General features: G+C 39.4%; 1 protein-coding gene across 6 annotated transcripts in view; it reads left to right on the top strand.

Moving 5' to 3' along the window:
- Nucleotides 1-23,613, top strand: part of LOC113251236 (uncharacterized) — a 573,820-nt gene that overhangs the window by 239,838 nt on the left and 310,369 nt on the right. Inside the window, exon 2 of one of the 6 annotated variants that reach the window (XM_057309353.1) lies at nucleotides 21,737-21,880. The exons of the other annotated variants lie outside the window; for them this stretch is intronic. Within the exon in view, the coding sequence (XP_057165336.1) occupies nucleotides 21,874-21,880 (7 nt within the window). The 5' untranslated portion in view covers nucleotides 21,737-21,873. The remainder of the gene's footprint in view (nucleotides 1-21,736; nucleotides 21,881-23,613) is intronic. 6 annotated transcript variants of the gene reach the window in all.

Here is a 23,613-nt window from a genome sequence, read left to right on the forward strand (position 1 = left end):
TATATGTGTAGATTTGTTTCTGGGGTTTGTGTTCTGTTCCGTTGGTCTATCTGTCTGTCTTTATGCCAGTACGGTAGTGTTTGAATTACTGTAGCTTTGTAATGTAGTTTGAAATCAGGAAGTGTGATACCTCCAGCTTTGTTGTTCTTAAGAGTGTTTGGTTGTTCAGAGTTCTTTGTACTGCCATATGAAAGTGTTTCCTCTAACATCAGGGACAAGGGAAGCAAGCCCACAGTGACCACTTTTATTCATCACAGAATGAGAAGTCCTAGCCAGAGCACTTAGGTAAGAAAAATTGTCCCTGTTTGCAGATGACATAGTCACATATGTATAAAATGCTGAAGACTCCACAAAACAACTTAAAATAAACAAACTCTGTAAAACTGCAGGATAAAAAATCAACTTACGGAAATTAATTATGTTTCTATACACTTAACAATGAATTGCCTGAAAAGGAAGTTAAGAAAACAATCTCATTTACAGAGGCATCAAAAAGAATAAAATACTTGGGAACAAACTTAACTAAGGAGGAAAGGTTTGTACACTGAAAACTATAAAACCTTGATGAAGGGAATTAAAGAAGATGCAAACAAATGGAAAAATAGCCCCATGTTCATGAATTGAAAGACTTAATATTGCTAAAATGTCCGTACTACCCAAAGGAATCCATATTTATTGCGATCCCCATTAAAGCCCAGTGACACTTTTTTTTTTCAGAAATTGAAAAATCAATTCCAAAATTCATATGGAACCACGAAAGACTCCAGATAGCCAAAATGATTTTTAAAATGTTTGCTGCTGATGTGATAACCACATAATAAAAAAAATCTTTCTGATAGGAAGATGTAGGAAAAAAAATTGGTGTAGATATGCAGTGATATACTGTAGCTGGCACACAAACACCGATTCTACACATCTCTTTCCAATTTCATGTTCAGTGATGCCATTTGGTTATTTGAAATCAGATATAATAGGTATATTTACACCACAGAAATTGGCAGATTCTACAAACCAGGACTTTTACTTGGAAAGCCAGTTATTAAATCTTGAACAGCATACCACAGCCTGCATATTAATGAACGTGGAGACTCTTTTTTATTTTTCATAAATTAGTAAATAATTAAAAATATATAACATATATAATGATATGAACATAAAGATTCTTGATATCTGTTTTAAAAGAATTCATTTCCACTCAGTCTAAAATTTAGAGTTTTGAAATTGAAGATTTAAATAGACTCTAAAGCAACTAGGATAATTTAAGAAACTAAAATTAAGGAAGTATTCCTTTTCAAGATAAATTTTGACAAGAAAAACACATTTCGAAAGAGGTATTTTGAGACATAGAATTTGGTCTTTAAACTGGTATATGGGTCTCAAAGATTAGGATGCCAAGTATGTTTAATGAGGTATCATGTTATTTCAATCCTCCTCTTCAGGGATGGGGGGAGGTGGGTGGTAGGAAAGAAAATCTTGACTATGGCAGCCATAAGTACCAGCATTCTAGTCTCCTGTTAACCTGGGTGACTTTTCACTTGGAAAATATGGTCAGTTTATCCATAACCCTCCAGAACAGTGCACATATATAGTAGAAACACATTGCTGAGACAGTGCCTCACTATAATTGACATCATAGTGATATCAAGGTAATTTTTCAGGAAGGAAAGACATCAGGTAGAAAGATTTTGGGTGGCAAATGAACAATTAGGGTGACAGAGCTATGTCATCATTGACAGTGGCTTAATCTGAGAGCCCCCTGGGAACCTCCACTTTTTAAAAGAAGTTGAAACACTCTGGTTGGTTCCAAAGGAAAATCCATATTTAGAGCTTAAGTTTTGTTTGTTATATAAATGTAAAATCTTCCTCTTCCCTTGCATTGCAACAATAATGAAAATGGGAATATAAAATTAATTGACTATTAAAATAGAATCCAACAAATCTGGAAGCCTATAGTGAGTAACAACTTTGTGTGAGATTCTGAGCTACTAATAATTTATTAGAAGAAAAATATATGTATATGTGGACAAATAGGTATTAATATGGGGAAGTATATAATCAAGGTCAAAAGAGCGAGAGATGTATATTTTATAAGAGATAAGGAAAAAGGGAAATCACTCCTAAATTGTGATGGAAGATTGCAAGGACCAAGTGGAATACAATCTGGTCCTTGGTACTCTGCAGTGGATAGAAACTAAGGATAGAGGGAGTATTCGTCAATAGCAAAGATGTTTTCTAACTGGAAAATAAACTAGAGATGTAAATGAAATACTGACCCATGTTCTCTCTGTATCAAAGTTTTTCTCTGGAAGTGAGTTAAGGGAACTGAATCTAGCTGTTCTGAGTATGTGACCTCCTTGAGCTCCCAAAGTGAACCCTGAGCTGCTATGAACTGGGCCAGTGGAAAAGTCACTGGCCTAAGAATAAAGAGACCCAGGCCCTCATCCTGTCTGCACCACTGACTTCATTTGTTTTTCTTATTTGTAAAAACAGCTGGTTAGAGGATTGAAGCCTGAGGATCCCTTCAAGTTAATAAATTCCTTGATAATTCCTGGAGCCACAGGGCCACCTGCGACATCACTCCCCAAGCATGCTAGCCGTTTTGTCCTTTTGGTCATTGTTCATATAAGAATCTGTGTTCCTCAGACAGCTAGTTCACACTGTGCACTGTTGCATGCCAGGTCATCTTTGCTACTAATTCCCAAAATGGAGGTCAGATGTTTTAGTTCCTTAAGATTGACATTCAGGTAGTTCTCAGTTTTGACTGCTCATTAAAATCTCCAGAGGGCACTTAAAAATACTGACATCCCACTCAGGGATTCTGATTTAGTTGGTCTTGGATATAGCCTGGGTGTGGAGACCTTTAAGAGCTTCCCAGGTGATTCTAACTGTACACCTAGTATTGAGAACTATTGTATTTAGGACATTTTCAGATCCTTATTAACAGTACTAAATTTATAAATCATATCCTGCAGTCTGTCAAGACTAAATTCAGTTTCCTAATTTGCCTATGTGATTTTAGAAGCAATAGGTCAGTCCTGTGTTGGCTGGTGAGAGGGCTCTCTGTTAAGCCTGTCCTCAGTCCCAACCCTCTCCTTCCCAAACAAAAAGCCACTACGCATAACTTGGTAATAATATCTAAAGGAATAGGCTTTAATAAATACTAGGAGGCCAATATTCAAAGCAAGTCAAAAAGGTTTATAAGCCAGTAAAGATAGGTCCTGCAACTTTTAACATGCTGTCATTCAGGAAAGACTACCTAGGAAAAACAGGAAAAATGGAAATCTCATAATAGATTATTGCAAAATGAAAAGCATATGGTGTGTAACTGAACAAATTTGGCATACTTGTCCAAAGTAAATGCTTTCTAAATATAATCATTCCATGTCACACCAAGACACAGTGATTTCAGAGGGAAAAAAGTCTTTGACCACATGGCCAAATTAAAAGAGCATTCTTTGGAGTGAATTATTCTTTGTTTACAGTATGTGTTCTTGTCTTTTAAATGAAAAGTGCTGTTTTACCATAATGTATCTTCAATCAAGCAGCCAAGTTAAATTCTTTAGCCTTAGGGAAAAACTAGTATAGAAGTCAGGAGAGAATATTGAATTCTAGGGATCCACCTAAGGTCATCCTGATGCTGTTTGATTGTGGGCAGCAAAACAGAGAGGTTACTATTGAAGGTATTAAATCATTCTCTGAGGAGAGATTTAAGAAGTCCAGGGTAGGCAGAATTTCTCCACCTTGGGGTATAGAGAGGGCCATGAAGTGAAGCTAGCAAAAAATAGAACAAACCCAAGCCATTTTTAAAATTATTATATAATAATTATTTTTTAAAAAAAGGAAGAAAGAGAGGAAAAAATAAGAAAAACACCCAACATTTTTAAAGATTATATAGGCCATTATTCAAAAACTATCTGAAAATCTGGGGAAAAAAGTCTAAAATATTGAGAGTAATTTAAAAAGATAAAAATGGAGAGATAAACCATATTTATGCATTGGAAAGTTTAATATTTTAAGGATGTCACCTTTCCCCCAAATTTGTATATATTTATTTGTATAGATTCAGTTCAAAGTCTCAACCTTTTTGTGGAATCTGAAAATATAATAAAATTTGTATAGGAATTAAATAAAATTTGTATGGAAATGCAAATGGCCACTTTTAACCAAGACTATAACCTATTATTTTGAGTTATAGAGTTATTTATAATATAGAGTTATTTATAATAACTCTATAACTATATATTCCAATGTTGTCTACTAGCTACATGTTTAAATTTCAGAGGAACCCTGAAGAGAGTGGAGCCCTCTTATACTGTAGGTGTGAATGCAAACTGGTGCAGCCTCTCTGGAAAATAGTATGGAGATTCTTTAAAAAATTAACTATTGAACTACCCTATGACCCAGCAATTGTACTTCTGGGTATTTACCCCGAAATACAAACGTAGTGATCTGAAGGGGCACCTGCACCCCAATGTTTATAGCAGCAATATCCACAATAGCCAAACTGTGGAAAGATCCCAGAAGTCCATTGACAGATGAATGGATAAAGAAGATGTAATATATATATATATGCCTATATATATATAGGAATATTACTAAGCCATCAGAAAGAAGGAACTCTTGCCATTTGCAATACTGTGGATGGAACTAGAGGGTATTATGCTAAGTGAAATAAGTCAGAGAATGACAAATATCATATGATTTCACTCATATGTGGAATTTAAGAAGCAAAACAGATGAACACAGTGGGGGAGAAAAAGAGAGGAAAACCAAGAAACAGAGTTTTTAAAAATGTTTCATGTTTTTATTATTAACATATAATGTATTATTTGTTTCAGGGGTACAGATCTGTGATTCATCATCTTACACAATACACAGGGCTCACCACAACACATACCCTCTCCAGTGTCCATCACCCAGCTACTCCATCCCCCCAACCCCCTCCCCTCCAGCAACCCTCAGTTTGTTTCCTAAGATCAAGAGTCTCTTATGGTTTGTCTCCCTTTCTGGTTTCATCTTGTTTCACTTTTTCCTCTCTTCCCCTATGATCCTCTGTCTTGTTTCAATAGTTTGGCTATTATGGATCACTACATTTGTATCTTTGGGGTAAATACCCAGTAGCGCAATTGCTGGGTCATAAGGGAAACAGACTCTTAACTATAGAGAACACACTGATGGTCATCAGAGGGGAGGTGGGTGGGGGATGGGAGAAACAAGCAATAGGAAGTATGGAGTACACTTGTTGTGATGAACACCTGGTGTTGTATAGAAGTGATGAACCACTATATTGTACACCTGAAACTAATATTATACTGTATGTTTAACTAACTGGGATTTAAATAAAAACTTGAAATAAATGCAAGTCATTTGGGTATCTTGTTGCAACAAAAACTATCCTCCAAACTCATGGCTTAAAATAACCACATTATTTTATATATTACTATTTGATGGATCTTTTGAGCAAAGCTGGGCTGGGAGATTCTTCTGCTGCATGTGACATCTACAAGTGTCACTCTTTGGTACTTAGCTGGTGGCTGGTCTGGTCTGAAGGGTCCAACTGACCTCTTAACATGCCTGGGGACCTTGGTGGCCACCTGGAGGATTGAATTTAGCTGGTCCGTTTCCTTCCTCCTATGATCTCAGGACCTCTCCACATAGGCAGTGTACTTCTTAAAGGGCAGGGCAGGACTCAGAGGCCAGGCAGAAATAGCTGGTCCTCTTAGCGGTCAGGCCCAGCATGGTCATCACTCTGCCATACTCCATTGGTCAAAGTAGTCACAAGCAAGCCCTAATTCAAAGAGTGGGGAAACAAATCCCACTTTTCTATAAGAAGAGTGTTAAGAATATGCAGCCATCATTAATGTGCCATGCAGCCCTCCCTCTGGCCGCAAATACTTCAGATTCCTCCCACAAGATCATCAAGGTCTTTTCCATTATGGCATTGGCTTGGAGTCCAGGATCTCATTTTCTGAGTCAGGTCTAGATGTAGATGAGGCTTTTCAGGTATAATTCCTCCAATGCATGCCCTTTTGCTTTGAAGACCTGTGAATTAAAGAGACAACATGTCTGCCTCAGTATAAAATAGACATTTGGTAGACACGCCCATTCTAAAGCAGGAAAATGGGAGGTACATAGCAGTTACTGACCTATGTCACTCTATCTTGATTAGGGTCTAGTGCTATTCCCTTGGAATGATTCTCCTCCATTTTTAGGTCTATCAGTTAGTTATTCACTGATACGTAACAAATAATCCCAGACCCTAATGGCTTAAGACAGCAATGTATTATTCTCTCTCATATTTCTGTGAGGTAACTGGCCTCTACATTTCTCACTTGCTGAGATGCGGCTACAATCACCTGAAGGCTCACCTGGACTGTCTCTATTGTCTTGCCAGAGTTCTAGTACAAGACTGGGTTGTTTATATACATGCTCACTCTGAGCTCCACACCCCTTCTGTAACAGTTGGGATTGGAACTCTAAAAAAATTATATTTCCCAAATGCCCTTGTTTGCTGGTTCCTATTAGATTCTGCCATTGAGAAGCACTCAAGGAAGAATCAGAGGCAAGAAGAAAGGGAGTTTTATTTCTACATTTTCCAGTTTCTGTGAGCTTCATTCCAGTTGAAACAAACACTTGGTTCTAAGCCTAGCTTCTTTTTCTTTTTTTTTAAATTGGAGTATAATTGATATAACATTATATTAATTTCAGGTGTACATGTAATGATGCAGCATTTGTATATACTGCAAAATGATCACAACAGTAAGTCCAGCTAACATCCTTCACCATATATAATCAGATTTTTTTCTTATGATGAGAATTTTTAAGATCTACTCTCCTAGCTACTTTCAAATATGCAGTACAGTATTGTCAACTATAGTCACCATGTAGTACATTATACCACCATGACTTCTTCATTTCATAACTGGAAATTTGTACCTTTTGATCCCTTTCACCCATCTTGCCCATTTCCCACCCCCTACCTCAGGCAACCCCCAATGTGTTCTCTATCTTTATGAGAGCCCCACGTTCTTTGGAAACCAGTAACAGAGCATCCTTCCTTAGGCTGAGTACCAGTTGTATGATCCTTACCCCATAGATTTGAACACCAGTCCTAAAGAGCCCCATCTTGAACTCCTAGGTTCTGGTAACTCCTGATCTCCATTTAAGTTCCTTCAGCCAACATTGGAACAGACTCTTATAGTTATTAATCTCTGAGTGACGTCAGAATGCTTTTTTGCTATTTCAATCCCACAATATTTATAAAACCAACTCCTTTTATATGATATGGTATTATTTCTTTTTTTCTGACTGGACCTTAGTGTATACAGGGACTAAACCAATTGCTTTCTCTCTTGTGTTTCTTGCCTGGTTTGGGAAAGCTGTTGTAGCCTATGTTCCTGAGCTCTTTCTTTTTTTTTTTTTTTGCCATATTTAGTATGTCTTCCCTCTGCCTCAGGTACGCTCAGCCCTTTTTAGCAACCAATTGCATAAGTATTTGAAGAAATCTCTCTTAATCTGAGGAGCACATGCTACAAGTTTACCACTATCTTTCCTATCAAAAAAAAAAAAAAAAGAATTCTTAAAACTAAGGTGGGGTCAAGCAGGCTCTGCCATAAGATCCATGGCCAAGCTCCACTGGTCTGTGTGGATTCACTGATATCAAACAGCTCCCTAGGCATTATTCCAGATTCTCCTTTTATGTTCCATGGCTGCAGCTGGGGTCAAAGTTGCACATATCAGTGACAGCCGTATTTGTTCAGTTGAACAACCCACCTCACCTTGCAATGCTCCATGGCCTCCGAAATTGAAGTACATATTTTATAAGCACCTTCTAACTTTAGAGGAAAATTCCATCTCACGTTGCTAAAGCTAGTACTTCAGATTTGACAAAGAGATATCTAGTTCAGTTGTTCTCAGCATCCCAATTCAAATAGCTGCATTTTATATACCATTCACACTCCTATATTACTAAGTTCAGCTTCACTCTCCCAGGCAGATGTTCTATCAGATCAGATATTGTCCTATTGTGTCATCTTTGGAAACTCCCAAATGGGTATTATTTCTGCCACTTTTCTTCTTTGCCATAAAAGAATATTGGAGAGAGGGCTCAATAGCTGAATTTAGGTATGGAATCTGCTATTTAAATGCTATCCCTTAGGTCTAATCTAAACTCTCTGATCCAAATGTCTACCCACCTTTCCATGCTATGTCTGCATTACTAGCTAAGTTCCATGGTCTAGAATGTCAAATTATTCTTTGTCCTGTCAGCTGATTGTGTATCTGTGACCCAAGACCTCTGCTGTCATAGGGAGGGAGGTGTTTCTCTGGGAAACCTATCTGGGACTCTGAGATTTGACTTCCGGGGCTAATTAGAAGGTATTCTCTGGAACAAAACTGACACAGGAAGGAGGATTGAGCAGCAGAATCTGAACTGCAGTACGGGTGCAGCAGAAGCTTCAGCTTTTCCAAAATCAAGTCAAGGGGGTCTGGGCATGGGGCATCCTCAATCACTGGGTATTGGCTACCTCTAGGAACAGGGCATAGTGTTGGATGAGGCAGCTACATTCAGCCAGGAGGAATCCCAGAGAGTAATGCAACTGGATCTGAATGATGCACCACAGTAGGGACCACAGTCTAGCCCTTGCACTACTTGGATCCGCTTTCTTCTTATAATAAGTTCACTGCATTTAGGAATAGCTCCCCCAGGATTCTGGTAGTTTCTTGTCCTGGGAAAATTTTCAAGAGATGTTTATTGGGATGAAGTATAGCCCCCTTTGCTGAAACCGATCTCAAGACCACAACTGATGCTCATTATCACCTTTCTCTACTATTTATTCCAGATTCCTCTTTCCCTTGACTAGGACCTCTGCTGTTGTAGTAACTTACCTGGTAAGGTGGCCCAGAACCTCAGGCTGAGGTGTCCAAGCCCTTGGTCACCTTGTCCTTCTAACGTCATGGTTATTGTCCTTGTTCATTTACTATCAAAACTGAACAAAGGAATACAAAGAGCTACTGCAGTGATCACCTCAGTGTCAAAGATCTTTGTTCTGCAACTAATATATAATGAGACCTCTCTCTCCTTCTAATGACCAGATTAATCACTCCTGCCAATTGGTTACTCCCCCTTCTTTGCTTGCAGGTCTTTTGGTACAAGAAGCCTGAGTGACTCAGCAGCATTCATACTTAAAGCTAAATTGGGTAATTTCTGTGTCCCATGATGGAGGCATTCCCCTTCTAGGACCCAGAATCTTTAGATCTATAAAGCCTACAGCTATGGGGATAGGAAGAACAATTCCCAGGTGGGACATTGAATGATGATAACAGGACAGTTTCTACTTACATATTTTGGTTCCCAGACCCATGTATTCATCTACCAAGGACACGGTACTATATATTGTCACAGCATGATTTAGCATGTTACTGTATCCTGGAGGACAGCACACCATCTACACAGGGTATTCTTTCCAAGTTGGCTCTTCAGCTGCACCTTCAAGAAGTTTCTATTGCCCTATTAGGCTGGCAACCTCCAGATAGTATGGTATGTGAAAGGACCTGTGAATTCTATGGTCTCATGCCCACTGCTACAACTCATTTCCCAGGACGTGTATGCCTTGGTCTGTGTAATGTCATGTGAGATTTTTGTGTCAGTGGATAAAATATTCTAAGTCCTCAAATAATGATGTGGTCTGAGGCTGGTGAGCAAGGAAGGCAAATCCATACTTGTAATATGTGTCAATGTCAGTCACCATAAAGTACTGTCTATATTGGTTTCCTAGGGCTCCTGTAAAAAATATCACAAACGGGATGGCTTAAAATAACAGAAATTTATTCTCTCATCGTTCTAGAGGCTAGAAGTCCAAAATCACACTGTCAGCAGGGCCATGCTCCTGGGGATAATCTCCCAGGCAGATGTTCTATCAGAGAGATAGGGGAGAATGCCTTGCTTCTTTCTGCCTTCTGGTAGTTTCCTTCAGTCCTTGTTCCCTGTTTTAAGTTGCATAACTGCAATCTATACCTCCATCTTGATGTGGTGTTCTTCCTGTGTGTCTGTGTCTTTTATTATAAGTGTACTTGGATTAGGACCCACTCTAATGACCTCATCTTAACGTGGTTGCATTTCAAAACCCTACTTCCAAATAAGGTCACATAGATAGCAGTCATTAGGACATCAACATGTCTTTTGAGAGACATAATTCAACCCATAACACTACACTGTAGAGGTAACAGGGATCTAACATAGTCAAATTACCACTAGGCAGCTGGTTGGACTTTTTGAAGGATGGTGTCTTATTGCAGGCTCATTGTTGGTCCCTGTTGTGAGTAGGTTGGATTTTCAGCAGTGGCAGTAGCTATGTCTTAGCTTACTTGGTGGAAGGCCATGTTGTTTGACTCATGCATAGCATCTTTCTCCCAGGGTACCTGGCTGGCTCTGCTAGTAGAGCATGCAACTTTTGATCTTGGGGTTGTGAGTTCAGGCCCCAAGTTGCATGTAGAGATTACTTAAAAAAAAAATAGCATCCATCTCCTCCACCAGAGCCACTCCACCTTGCAGCGCCGGAGTGAAAAATGACAAAGAGACTGACTTATGTCAAGTAGCTGGTTCATTCTGCCTACTTGGGTGTCATATGCCCATTCTGAATAATTATCGTCTGGGGGGCATTAACCTGTAATACAAAGATCTTTACATTTGGTGTTCATTCCCATAGATCCATCCACTTGCTTTACCTAAGATCTTCTTATCCAAGATCTTCCGATGCTTTTCCTTTTAAGCCCCTGACCAACCAAACAGGCCATTTTCTACGGTTCATGAGCCTGTACTTACTCTTTCTTCAGGCTACCTTTCTTTCTACATACAATAAATGACCAGATACACTGTTTATAGCCCTGGAAGCCCATTGGAAGAATTTCTTCTTATGCTATCATTTAGGACAACTTCCAATGGGGTGCTAGTGCAACAGAAGTCCAGATCTATCTTATACCTACATACTGCACCAACCTACCCATGAACTAAGCTTAGTTTGCTTACTCCTTGTTTAGTGGGTTATAGGGATACCCTGCTCCCAGCCCATGTCATCAGAGGTGTGAGCTGAGACAAAGGTGCCAGTATAACAGTGGTGGATGACACGCAGGTTTGGGTCACCTGCTCTTATAGTCTCCTTTTGCCCTCTGGCTCTTCTCTTGCCTGATCCTCTTGCATCTTACTGCCATTTAATAGTGGACTGTTCCTGGACCCACTGGACCTCCTCATTTGGTGGGTCTGACAGAACCCAGTTCGTGATGGGCAGCTATGGCTGCAGAGTCACTTGATGACATATGCCAAGTACTCTGTCTTTATCAAGACCCAAAAGAACATCAAGACCTATGTTTCAGTTGGTGTATAATGCTCTGCCACAAATATCTCCAGAAACATAGGGGTCAACAGTGTGATTCTCCCACTGGGGTTTGCCCTAAACCCCACATGACATCTTTTGCCTCCAAAGATTCCTGTTACTCTAGTCTTTGCCTGGATGTATGGCCCAAGTGACAAGCTGCTTCCACAGTAGCCTGGATCTGCTGCTGAATTATTTTCTCTTCTAAGCCACACTCAGAGTGAGCAGTCAACTGGTCTCTTGTTCAATTGTTCAGAGCAGTATCCCCAGCTGTACCTGGCACAGCAGCTATAGTTAAAGCTAAAACTTCCTTGAGTTGTCAATAGTCCATGGTCACCCTTCAATATCTGTCAGACTTTTTTGGGGGCCAGTCTTTTGTGAATTAGAAACATAAAGGAAACCACCATCTCTGCATTCTTTAAGTCTTTAAGGGTTGCACTAATTTCTGCCATTTCCCCTGTGATTTGCTTTCAGGGTTAGAGGAGGGACATTTCCAGAGGCTTCTACTCAGCCTTCTCAACTACCATAGCTTTTGCCAACACACCAAGAAATAAGTGTGCCAACTGCACGTATGTCCATTCCCATTGTGCATTGAGAGACTAGAGAAGTGACTGCTGAGCAAGTGGTCCTGCTGTGGAACTAGATCTGGGCTGATTCCATGTACTACGTGGTCTACATGAGTCTTACTTCTATGAAGATGCCTTTGATGATGTTAGTTCCTGGGTATCAATATCAACTCAGATTTTGTGTCCACCAGTTCTCAAATGTCTGGTTCTTGCATATCTATAGCACTTCCCCTTCCACAGTACATGATTACCCAGGGAAATGGCTGAGGCCCTTTGGGGAAGAACTGGGGCGGGGGGGGGGTTTACTTGTTGTAGTGGTGCTGGTTCCTTCCTCTTGGGCCTCACTTGTAGGTCGGTGGGTCCCAGGTCTGAAAAATGGCTTAGGTCTGGAAACCCGGCAAAGGATAGTGACTTTTTATTTGAGACTGCTGCCCTCAGCCTTCTGATAATCCATCCTTGATTGATTTTGGTGGTGTAGATGGAGCAATATATGGTTGGCTGCCCATCTATTTTGTTCCTAGGGATGCTGTCTTATACCAATCATCCCTATATCTCTTTGCAGATCAAGCTCCCTGGCTCCCTGACTTTGCCACTTATTATGATAATTATATGCACCCACCTTGCTCATTTCTGATGGGAGAGCATCACCTCTTTGCCTTTTATTTTAAGATCCTAGCTATGGATCAGGCATCACATGGGAGCCTGTTAGAAATGTAGGATTTCAGACCCCAAACCACTTCTACTGAATCAGAATCTTCATTTTAACAAGTTCTTCAAGTGATTTGTATGTACTATATGTTTGCGAAGCCCTACTCTGTCTCAAATCTTGATCTTCTGGTTTTCAACTCCAGCCGTATAGACCAAAACATGATTATTCCTCCAGCTTTAATGCTATGGTTTTAAATCTAAGTTCTCTTTTGACACTTATGGGCCCAGCCATTGTTGTTCAGCAGGCTGGGCCCAGACCTTTCCCCTGATGTTGTCATTAACAGAACTGTAGAGGTCATTAATCAAAATCAAGAATTGTGTTTATCCAACCTAATCATACAAATTCATGTAAAATCCCTTGCCTTGATTATAGTCATTAGTGACTGGAAACATTTTGTACTTCCACCGGTACATTTTATTTTTAAACATTGTGCATTTTATACCACAGTTTTAAAGCCACCGCTTTTACCTATGAGGTCAACGATGTGGACAGAAACATCATTTAAGCATTCGTTAATTGACAGACTGTGCTGTGACAATTAATTGCTTTATGTTGTAACTTTAGCAAGCACAAGCATAAGGTTTGCTGGATCGATAGCCACACAGGGCACTGGTGCTAGGGGAAGAAAGCTAGGTCCAATAACAGTAGGGATTGGTAAAATTTACCTAGGTGTAAAAGCTGACCTTTGGGAGGTAAGCCTAGAAGTCCTATGTGCAATGTTAGGGAGCATGGCAACTCTTTGGAAGACATTTTGACCATATCCCTAAAATGTATGTCCCATGTGACCTAGAATTTCCATTTGTATCAATCAAATAGATTGATTAGTGACTTAACCAAATAGAGCTTATTTTTGTCCTAAGGATGAAATCTGGAATAAGGCATTCATCTGTTCTTGGCATGTGACTTACATCCTCATGATTACGATATACGCGTTTCTATACCAAACAAATTCCAGAGTAAAGTATAAAGGTCAAAGGACAAAGGGAACATGTCCAGCTGGGCCTGCACCCTACAGTGAGCTTTGCCAGAAGGGAAAATCTGTCACATCCCCTTATATATCTTTGACTTTGCCTCCTTGGTCACTTTTCCCTTGCCACCCAAGTGCAAAGGAGTTCAGGAAGCTGAGCATTGGAAACAGGGCACTTTGCACCCCACACAAAATTGGGGTTTGGTTAGCAAAAAAGAAAGGGAGAGTGGACATTGGTGGACATCTAGCTATGGCTGTCACATCATCACTGGAAATATATCCTTCAGATTTATTCTCAGCAATACACAATAATATGTGCAAAGTTGCTCATGGCAGCAAAAATCTAGCAATAATCTTAATGACCATCAGTTGAGGACTAGTAAAGCTAATTATTAATTTATAATTTGAAAAATTATGCAACAATTAAAAATGAAGTCTATCTCTGTGGACAGGTGTCCAAAATGCTATTAAGTGAAAAAAGAAAGTTGAAGTATTTAGAACTATAAAGAAATATATATATTTTATATACTCACATATTTACACACATAAAATATGTATATAGATATATAAATGATTCCATTAGAGAAAAAGGAGAGAGAGAATGGATTAGATAAAGCTAGTACAAGTAGAAAGATGAAAAATCCTAGAATAAAACACTGTAGATTATAAATGGAATTTTCCTCTGGGATGTGGAAATGGGAAGCTGAGTTTGGGGCTACAGTTGGCTTTTACATCCTTTGGTACTAACTGAAAAATTTTTAAAAAACTTTTATTTCGAAATGAATAATAAGGCATTAGTATCCGGACACAAGAAAAAAATAATTCAAAGTATTTTATTAAGTAAATGTATCACTTGTGTAACTGAAGACAAAGGACAACGCTTCTAGTCTGGTCTGATGGCCAGCTCTGGCTGTATTTCTCTGTGATTCCGTTATCCTTGTGTTGGCTTTGTTCTTAAACTGACTTCTCTCAAGTGACAGAATAGCTGCAGTAGTTCTAGAGTTTATACCAATATGCCATAGCATCTGGAAAGAAAGGAGAGAGTATCTGGTGGCTCTTTCTTTTAAAATCAGTGTAACATCTTTTACAGAACTCTTTGGCATATCTGCCCTCACATCTCATTGGTATAATTTTGAAGTGGCCCCTGTAGCCTGGGGAATATCTTGTTTTATTGGGTTTAGACCTGGCTCCCTGAGTCCTCAGTTCTACCAGTGGTTTTTTAGTCTTGATTGCTATATGCGTTTGCAAGGGCTGCTGTAACAAAGTACAGCACACTGGGTGGCATACACAACAGAAATTTATTGTCTCATGGTTCTAGAGGCTAGATGTCCAAGATTAAGGTGTCAACAGTGGGGTAGGTTCCTTCTGGGGGAGTCTGTTCTGGGTCTCCACGCTAGCTTCTGGTGGTTTCTGGCAATCTTTGGTGTTCCTTGGCTTCTGCCTGATCACCCTAATCTCTGCTTTCATCTTCACATGGCATTCTTTCTATATATGTGTCATAGTCCAAATTTCCCATTTATATAAGGACACCAGTCATATTGGATAAGAAGCTACCATATTCCAATAATTGTAATTAATTATAGCTGTAATGACCCTATTTCCAAATAAGGTAACATTATGAGGCACCAATAGATAAGACTTCAACAAATAAACTTTTTGCAGACACAATTCAACTCATAGTAGATGCCCACTAGAATAATCTGAGAAACTTTAAAAACTAATGCCTGGCCTGAGCCCCACTCCAGACCAATTAAGTCAGAATTTCTGTGCAAGGGGCCCAGGCAATAGGTATTTTTTAAAAGTCTCCCAATACGAATCTAATATGTAGTGAGGGTTGAGACATGCTGCCTTAGGGAGCTGAGTCTCAGAGCTAAGGCAGTGGAGTTGGATTTTCCTAAAGCACATGGCCTGCATGGGGAAGAAGTAGAAACTGCAATATAAAACAGGAAGGGATGCTGGGGAGGCCGTCTTCAATGTCCGCCACATTATGGCAAACTCCAGCTTGGATCAGACATTTGGCTGGTGGGGTAGTTCACACTTTAGGTGTTGCTGATAGGCAGGCAAGCAGTCCAAGTATGGTTATGTGTTTATTCCCAAAAGACACCTCACCAGAGAATGGGGAGAATATCAAGAATAGGAGAGAAGACCTGTGGAGAAGAGCCAGGATGGAATTAATATGAATTATAGGGCAAAGAATCAGGGGCCCATCCATATGGCATGGATGAGTAGGGATTAATGATGCACTGTGATCATAGACTTCAAAGACATCCCGGTTTCATCTCTTATATAGTAAAACACCAGGTCTGTAGGCAATAAGATTTGAGATTGTCTGTAGGTGATGAGATTGAGGCTTCTGGTATGTAGATAGTCCCTCACTTACAATGGTTTGACTTACAGTTTTTTTAGTTTCACGGTAGTGCAGAAACCATATGCATTCAGTAAAAACCATACTTTTAATCTTTAATTTTGATCTTTTCCCAGGCTACTGATATGTGGTACTGTACTCTCTCATGATCCTGGGCGGGGGCAACAGCAAATAGCCCATGATCGCAAGCGTCAACAAACAATACACTGACAACTGTTCTATACCCAGACAGCCACTGTGATTTTCACTTTCAGTACAGTATTTAATAAATTACATGAGATGTTTAATACTTTATTATAAAATAGGTTTTGTGTTAGATGCTTTTGCCCAGTGTAGGCCAATGTTAGTGTTCTGAGCGTGTTTAAAGTAGGCTAGGCTAAGCTAGGTTAGGTGTATTAAATGCATTTTTTGGCTTATGATATTTTCAATTTACGATGGGTTTACTGGGATGTGACCCCATTGTAAGTTGAGGGAAAGCCATACTGAATTCCTTGGGATTGACCTTAGAGTTGGCTACATAGGTAAGTTACTAGGCAAAACTAGAAGATGGGAAACAGGAAATGGGGTCTTTGGCTTCAGGCCTCTCACAACCTGGCTGTGACACCACATCAGATGTGCTCTCGGTGACTCAGACTCCATCCTTGGCATTGGGCCTTTGTAATAAGTGTGCAACACTAGTCTTTGGATGTAGATTACAGACCCAGAATGAGGAGTGATGGTATGAGTGTCAGAAAATGTGTAATATGTATTCTGTGGAGGATTCAGGAATTCTTGGAGTTCAGTCCAAATTTAAAAACTATATAGGTCACTTTTGTCAGTCAGTACATTACTATCAGGTCAGTAAATTACTATCTGTCCTTAACACTTAAAAAAGGAAAAAAGGGGGAAAGAAGTCAATAGCACCTCTTCTAGGTCTTTGCCCTGGATCATTTCCCCTTTCCACTCAAACCACTGTTCTTGCTTTTATTATCATGGTGGCATTTCTACTCTGAGCCCTTTCAATTTTAGTGGATCATTCAAGCTGCTCTTTTGTGCTTATTGGTCTCAGCCCCTATCTAGCTCTCAGCTCTGCATTGTCCCCTGGCTCTGGCTCCCCAGTCCTATTAGAATCTATAGATGTAGTGTGTCAGCTTTTCTCCTCATATTTCCACCTGAGTAAAGATAGATTTTTTAGATATTGAGTTCAGTTGACAAATTTTTTTTAACTCACCCTGAAGAAATTTGCCACTTTTTTTGAAACCACTCTCTTAAGTTGATAAGCTAACCAAAAGAAAGGGGCATAGGAGGAAAGTTAATTAGTATTTATTAAGGGCCAGATACTTTATCTATATAATTTCTAAACTCACAACAATCCTGTGAAGAAAGTACCATTATCTGCATTTCAGTAATTGAAGAAACTGAGGCCTGGAGAAGACAAGTAATGTCCCGGGTCACCTAGTTAATAAATGATAGAGAGGGAATTCAAATTAGAAGATCCTCCAAAGCCTGCTTTCTTTTCCCTTTTGTTTTGTAGTTTTATTTTTGACTGGTGAGGCAGACTAGAAGCCAAAAAGTAGGAAACAGATCAGGTGGCTGCAACTTATAATGGTCCTTTAGGGCAAGAATATAAATTTTGAAGAAGATAAGGTGAAAAATAAGGTAGGCCTTGGGGTAATCTCGCATTCAGCCATTATTTCTTCAAATATACTTTCTGCCCCTTTCTCGCTTTCCTCCTTTTCTGGAACTCCCATTATGCATATGTTGGTGTGGTTTATAATGTCCCACAGGTCTCTGAGGCTCTGTTTATTTTTCCCCATTCTTTCTTCATTCCGTTCCTCAGACTGGACAATTTCAAGTTCCATAATTATTTTCATCTATTTCAATCTGTCGAGCCCCTCTAGTGAATTTTTCACTTCTAACTCCAAAACTTCTATTTGGTTCTCTTTTAAAATTTCTATTTATTTATTGATATTTGACAAACATGATTCTCACACTGTCCTTTAGTTCTTTGAGGATGGTTTTCTTTAGTTCTTTGAACATACTTAATAATAGCTGATTTAACATTTTTCTCTGGTGATTCTACCACCTACCTTCCCCAGGGGCAGCTTCTATTGGAAGCTTTTTTTTTTTTTCCTCTGTATGTGCATTACTTTCCCACATTTGTCTGCATGTCTGATAATTTTTTTGTGGAAAACTGGGCATTGTCAATAATCTAATATGACAGTTTGGGAAATGAGATTTCCTCCTTATAGGGGTTCTTGTTGTTGTTGTTTCTATTTGTTTATGACCTTTACTGGACTAATTCTTTAAAAGTCTTTATTCTTTCATGTGTGACCACTGAAGTCTCTGCTCAGGTAGCTTGGTGATCAGCTAAGAATTGGATGGAGATTTCCTTAAATGCTTTAATCCAGTATCTCTATCAGCCTTTGCTGAGAAGCTCTTTGGGTGTGTTGGGACAGGTCTTCAACAGTCCAACAAGCAGCTCACAACTCTGCATTCCCTTCCCTGCTTGCACAAAGTCTTGGAAAAATGGAGTGGTTTTCTTTTCCTGAGGCTGCTTTACTCTAAAAAAATCAAAGGAAAACTTACACAAGTTTTCGTCACTGCATATCCCAATACCTGCACCTATATGCCCTACTCACCCTTCTGTTACTACGAATTAAGTGTCCATGTTCCTAGCTATGGTTCCTCCCTCTGCACCAGATCCAATCTCTTCTTTCCTACTCAGTGACATCACTTCAGAAATTCTCCTTCTCTCTCTTGCCTCTCCTTTTCTACTGGATCGTTCGTTCTCATTAGTATACAAAATGCGATTGTTAAAAAGTAAAACTTTCTCTTGACCCCACATTCCCTACCAGACCACTTCATTTCCATGCACCTCTTTCAAGCATAACAAAATTTTAAAATCATCCAGACTCATTCAGTTCTTTTGCCATTCCCTCCTGAACCTACTTCAGTGGGGTTAAATCTCAGACCTCATCATACTTGCCTTCCCAATCACATTGGAAGCAGCTGATTACTCTTTCCTATTTCAACCACTTGTTTCCTGTGCTTCTCCCAGTTTTCCCCTTACTATTATGGCTACTGAGTCTCGGTCTTCTTTACCTACTCCTGCTCATCCCCTCTACCTTTTAATATTGGGGTGTTCAAGAGTTTGGTGCTTATGTCTCTTTCCCCCCTCTGGCTACACTCAGTCTCAAGATGACCCATCTAGTCCTATGGTTTAAATACTATTATATGCTGAAGATTCCCAATTCATATCTCCAGCCCTGACCTCTCCCTGAACTTCAAATTCATATATCTGACTAATTGTTTGACATCTCCATTCGGGTGTCTAACAAATATCTCAAACTTACCATGTTCAAAATTTACCTTTCCTCCTTCTCCTGTACAATATCTGCTTCTCTGGCCACCTTTGCCTTCTCAGTAAATGTTAACTCCATCCTGCCAATTGTTCAGTCTTTCAGAGTTATCTATGGACCTTTTCTTTCACTGCCCATTTCATATCTAATCCATCAGCAAATCTTGTTGGCTCAGCCTTTGGACTATATCTGAAATCTGATTGCTTGCTGTAAATTCCACTGCTGTCATACCGGTCTACCCCATTGTCCTCTCACCTGGGTAATCACAATAACCTTGTAACTGATCCGCTTGCACCACCTCTTTTCTCTTCCTATCATTTATTTTTAACACAGACTCCATAGTGATCCTGTTATATCCCAAGTCAGATTATGTCACTGTCCTGCTCAAAACGTCCAGTGCCTTCCCATCTTATGGAAATGAAAGCCAGAATTTTTACAGTGGCCTACCAAGCCCTAAGGATTTGATATACCATTTCTAACATCATCTCCTACCTCTCTCCCCATTATTCTCTCCTTTTCTGACATGTTGTTCTCTTTGTAGTTCTTCCAGCATAACAGACATATGTCTTAGCATCTGCTAAGATACTTCCTATCCTCCTAAACTGCTTTAACTTTTCCCAAAGCACTTCTTAACTTTTGGCCTATAGTATTTTTCTTATGTTACACCCAAGCAGCTAGAATTGTGCCAGGCATGTAATGGGATGCTAAAAAAATATTTGTTGAATGAATGTCAGTGGATCACCTGGAAGAAGAATTACTGTGTCTCCTCCCAATGGGGACATTAGGACAGTGGGAAGCCAGAGGGCAGGGAACTACCTTCAGAAGAAACAGCCTCCTATATGAATAAAGTTCCTCCACTTAGGACTAAAGAACTAAAAGCAAGCATGATCTTAGAAATAGTAATTTCCACATTAGTTTTTAAAAGATTTTATTTATTTGAGAGAGAGCGAGAGAGAGCATGAGCAGGGTGAGGGGCAAAGGGAGAAGCAGACTCCCTGCTGAGCAGGGAGCCTGATGCAGGACTTGATTCCAGGACTCCAGGATCACGACATGAGCCAAAGGCAGATGCTTAACCAACTGAGCCACCCAGGTGCCCCAATAATTGCCACATTATTGAGGTGACAAACTGTGGAGTGGAAATTACAGTCAATTTAGGGTCTTAAATATGTGGATACCAGAGCAATCAGATACAGAATGCAGAATAGTTGTAAGACAATTTTAAGGACACAGTTATAATAATGAAATGTTAAGAACTCATAGAGAACCTTAACATGAAGCAGAATTTCTGGAAATTAAAAATATAATTGTTGATGTCAAAACACAATGGATGAGTTTAATAGATTATATACAGCCAAAGAGAAGGTATATCTGAAAAATTTAAACATTTACTTAAGAGAGATATCAAGAAGGAAAGTATGAAAGAGAGGTTGAGAGACAAGGAGGGTTGAATGAAAGGATCTAATGTATGAATAGTGTCTTAGAGAGATAAAAGAGAAAAAAATGGAGGAGAGAAAATATTTTAAATGATAATGATGGAAAATTTTGCAAAGCTTTAAAAAAATGGAGGACACAGGAAGTATAGTGTATCTCAAGCAAGACAATAAAAGAGTTTAAGAACATGCAGAGGAACTATATACCAAAGGTACAGGAAGATCTTACAAATGGCCATAGAGAAAGACAGACTATGGTAAATGAGGACAGACTTCTCCACAGCAGAAATGGAACTTAAAATCCAATGGAATAATAATTATAAAATGTGGAGAGGAAATAATTCAGCCTAGAATTCAGCATTCCACAAAACTGTTATTCAGGGATAAAAGTAAACTAAAATATTTATGAATTTAGAAAATGGGAGAGCCTACTTCCAAGAAACTTGTCAAAAGAACTTTTAATTATTGACTTTAAAAAGAAGGAAAATGATTCTAGAAGGACAGTTGGGGATGCAAGACGGAATGGTAGACAGTAAATCGATACATTTGTAGGAAAATTCTGGGGCATCTGCGTGGCTCAGTTGGTTGAGCAGCTGACCCTTGCTTTCAGCTCAAGTCATGATCTTGGGGTCCTAGGGTCAAGCCCCGTGATGGTCTCCATGCTCAGCAGGGAGTCTGCTTGAGGATTCTCTCCTTCTCTCTCTGCGCCCCGCCCCCCACTGCTTGTGCTTGCTCATTCTCTCTAACATAAATAAATCTTTTAAAAAATATGTAGGAAAATCTAACACATACTATCTATATATTTTACCAACTCAGCACTCCAATGCCTCCTGCATTGTTTCACCCCCAGAACATCCACCCTCCATTCAGCACCCCACTCACCATTCACCATGCTTCTCAGAGTCTCACTCAGCCCATACTCTGATGAGTGTTGGTTTAGATCTAAAGGAGGTTTCAGTGCAGTTTTCTGAAGTTCTTCATTTTTGCAGTGGCCATCCTGCAAACCCCATCTACCATCTACAGCAGCTCTGAGTTCCCATCTCTGTCTTCTACCATACACTGCTTTCTATTTGGACACCTCTTCTTTGTGCTACAGTTTGAAAAGCACCCCAGACAGAAAACCATCATGAATGGTGAGCATCGTGTGTTTTTTTTTTCCTCAAAGTTTGTAACTTTGTTCTGCCTGTCACCCATAGCCTGAAAATAGTTACTTCATACATTTTGTACAGGTTTATAGTTGTTTACAGCAGAAAGATAAGTTACTCGTTACTCCCTCATGGTTGGGACTAAATCATTAATCATTCATTTTTTAGGCTATGGCCTTCTTTTACGGCTAAAAATGACAAATTATAGCATGTAAGGCAATCAGTTTTCTTCAAAGCACTTTTTTTTATTGCATTCCCACAAGTTTTATGTAGTGCTTGCAATGTAATTCAATTCTAAGGTTTTGTTTTCATCATCATTCATTGTGGTTTCTTTCTTGAAACATGGCTTATTTAGAATTGTATTTTTTTTAAACTAAAGACATGTACACAAATCTTTATATTCACTCTAAAGCCAAAAACAGGAAACAACCTAAAGAATCATCAACAGAATGGGCAAATTGTTTATTAGTACAATGGAATTCTACTTAGCAATAAAACCCACTAAGTTCTAAACTTGTAACAACATAGGCAAGACTCAAAAACATGCTGTGAGGAAGATGCCAGAGATTCAGGAGAACATGTGTATGATCCTGTTTAGTAGGAAAGTCTAGAGAAGTCAAAACTAACTTATGGCATTAGAAATCAATATAGTGGTTACTTCAGGATGGGGGTTGGGGATTGCAGGGATTGACTGGGAAGGAACAGTTTGGTGGGTATAAAACTCAGTGAAAAGCTTAGAAATGGGAGAAATAAAACTTCAAAATTTTTCTTTCATGCAACTCAATTTTTAATCCTTTAATGCCAGCCATTTCCAATGTTTCCTTCTCTCCTTTGAGTTCCTGCCATTGCAGGAGGTTCTAATGCAGCTTCAAAGCCCTGGGGCAAGGGACACCCTGGTCATTGATCAGTGGCTCTCAGACTCTCTTGCTCCTGACTACAGTGTCCCTTTGCTACTTCTGCACCTCCCTGGGCTATCTTATCCACTTTGCTAGACATGCCATGCAGCATTCCCTCCAGAGCAGAAGCATCTTTCTAGAGAAGTTACTGAGAAGCAGAGTCTAGAGCCCCTCTGCTCTGTGGACCCACAGATGTCTCTATCTCTCTCTCCCTTAGTTCATGGAGAATCTGTCAGTTTGGGTTGGGGTCCCCACATTCACTTCTACTTCCACAAAATGTTTCTTCTCCTATATGCATGAATCCTCTCCTCCTTTTGGCCATAGGCTTTTGGAAGTGCAGCCAAGAGAGGACTTGTGTGTCAGGCAATCCTAATTCTGCACCCTACCCCACCACCTGAAGGAAGCCATAAGCTCAGAGTCAACTCTTTAGAAATGGATGGGACAAAGGGAAAATAAAGGGAAAAAAAACCCCACATGGTAATGTCTTAATATATGATCTCACTCACATTGCTTTTTATTTTCTGACTCTGCCTTATGGAAAAACTCAGTTTAAAATTCCAGTTCAAAGTCCGCTCAGATATTCTTTTTCTTGAATAGATACTGCAATGTGCTTATAATCACCTCCCTGTAAAAATGATTCCACGAGGCTTTTTCAGTATTCTTTGCTCATCTTAAGTGTTTTCTTGACTCTGAGGCAATCAGTGATGTAACAGATTCATACTGCTGAATGTTTGGTGCTATTAACTACTGGAATCCCAGCTGTTAGAAGAAGGATTCTCAGTTTATGTACTCTGCTTGACACCATGTCATCAGTCTTCGTTCTGT

This window comes from Ursus arctos, unplaced genomic scaffold (assembly GCF_023065955.2).
Source record: "Ursus arctos isolate Adak ecotype North America unplaced genomic scaffold, UrsArc2.0 scaffold_10, whole genome shotgun sequence".
NCBI lineage: Eukaryota > Metazoa > Chordata > Mammalia > Carnivora > Ursidae > Ursus > Ursus arctos.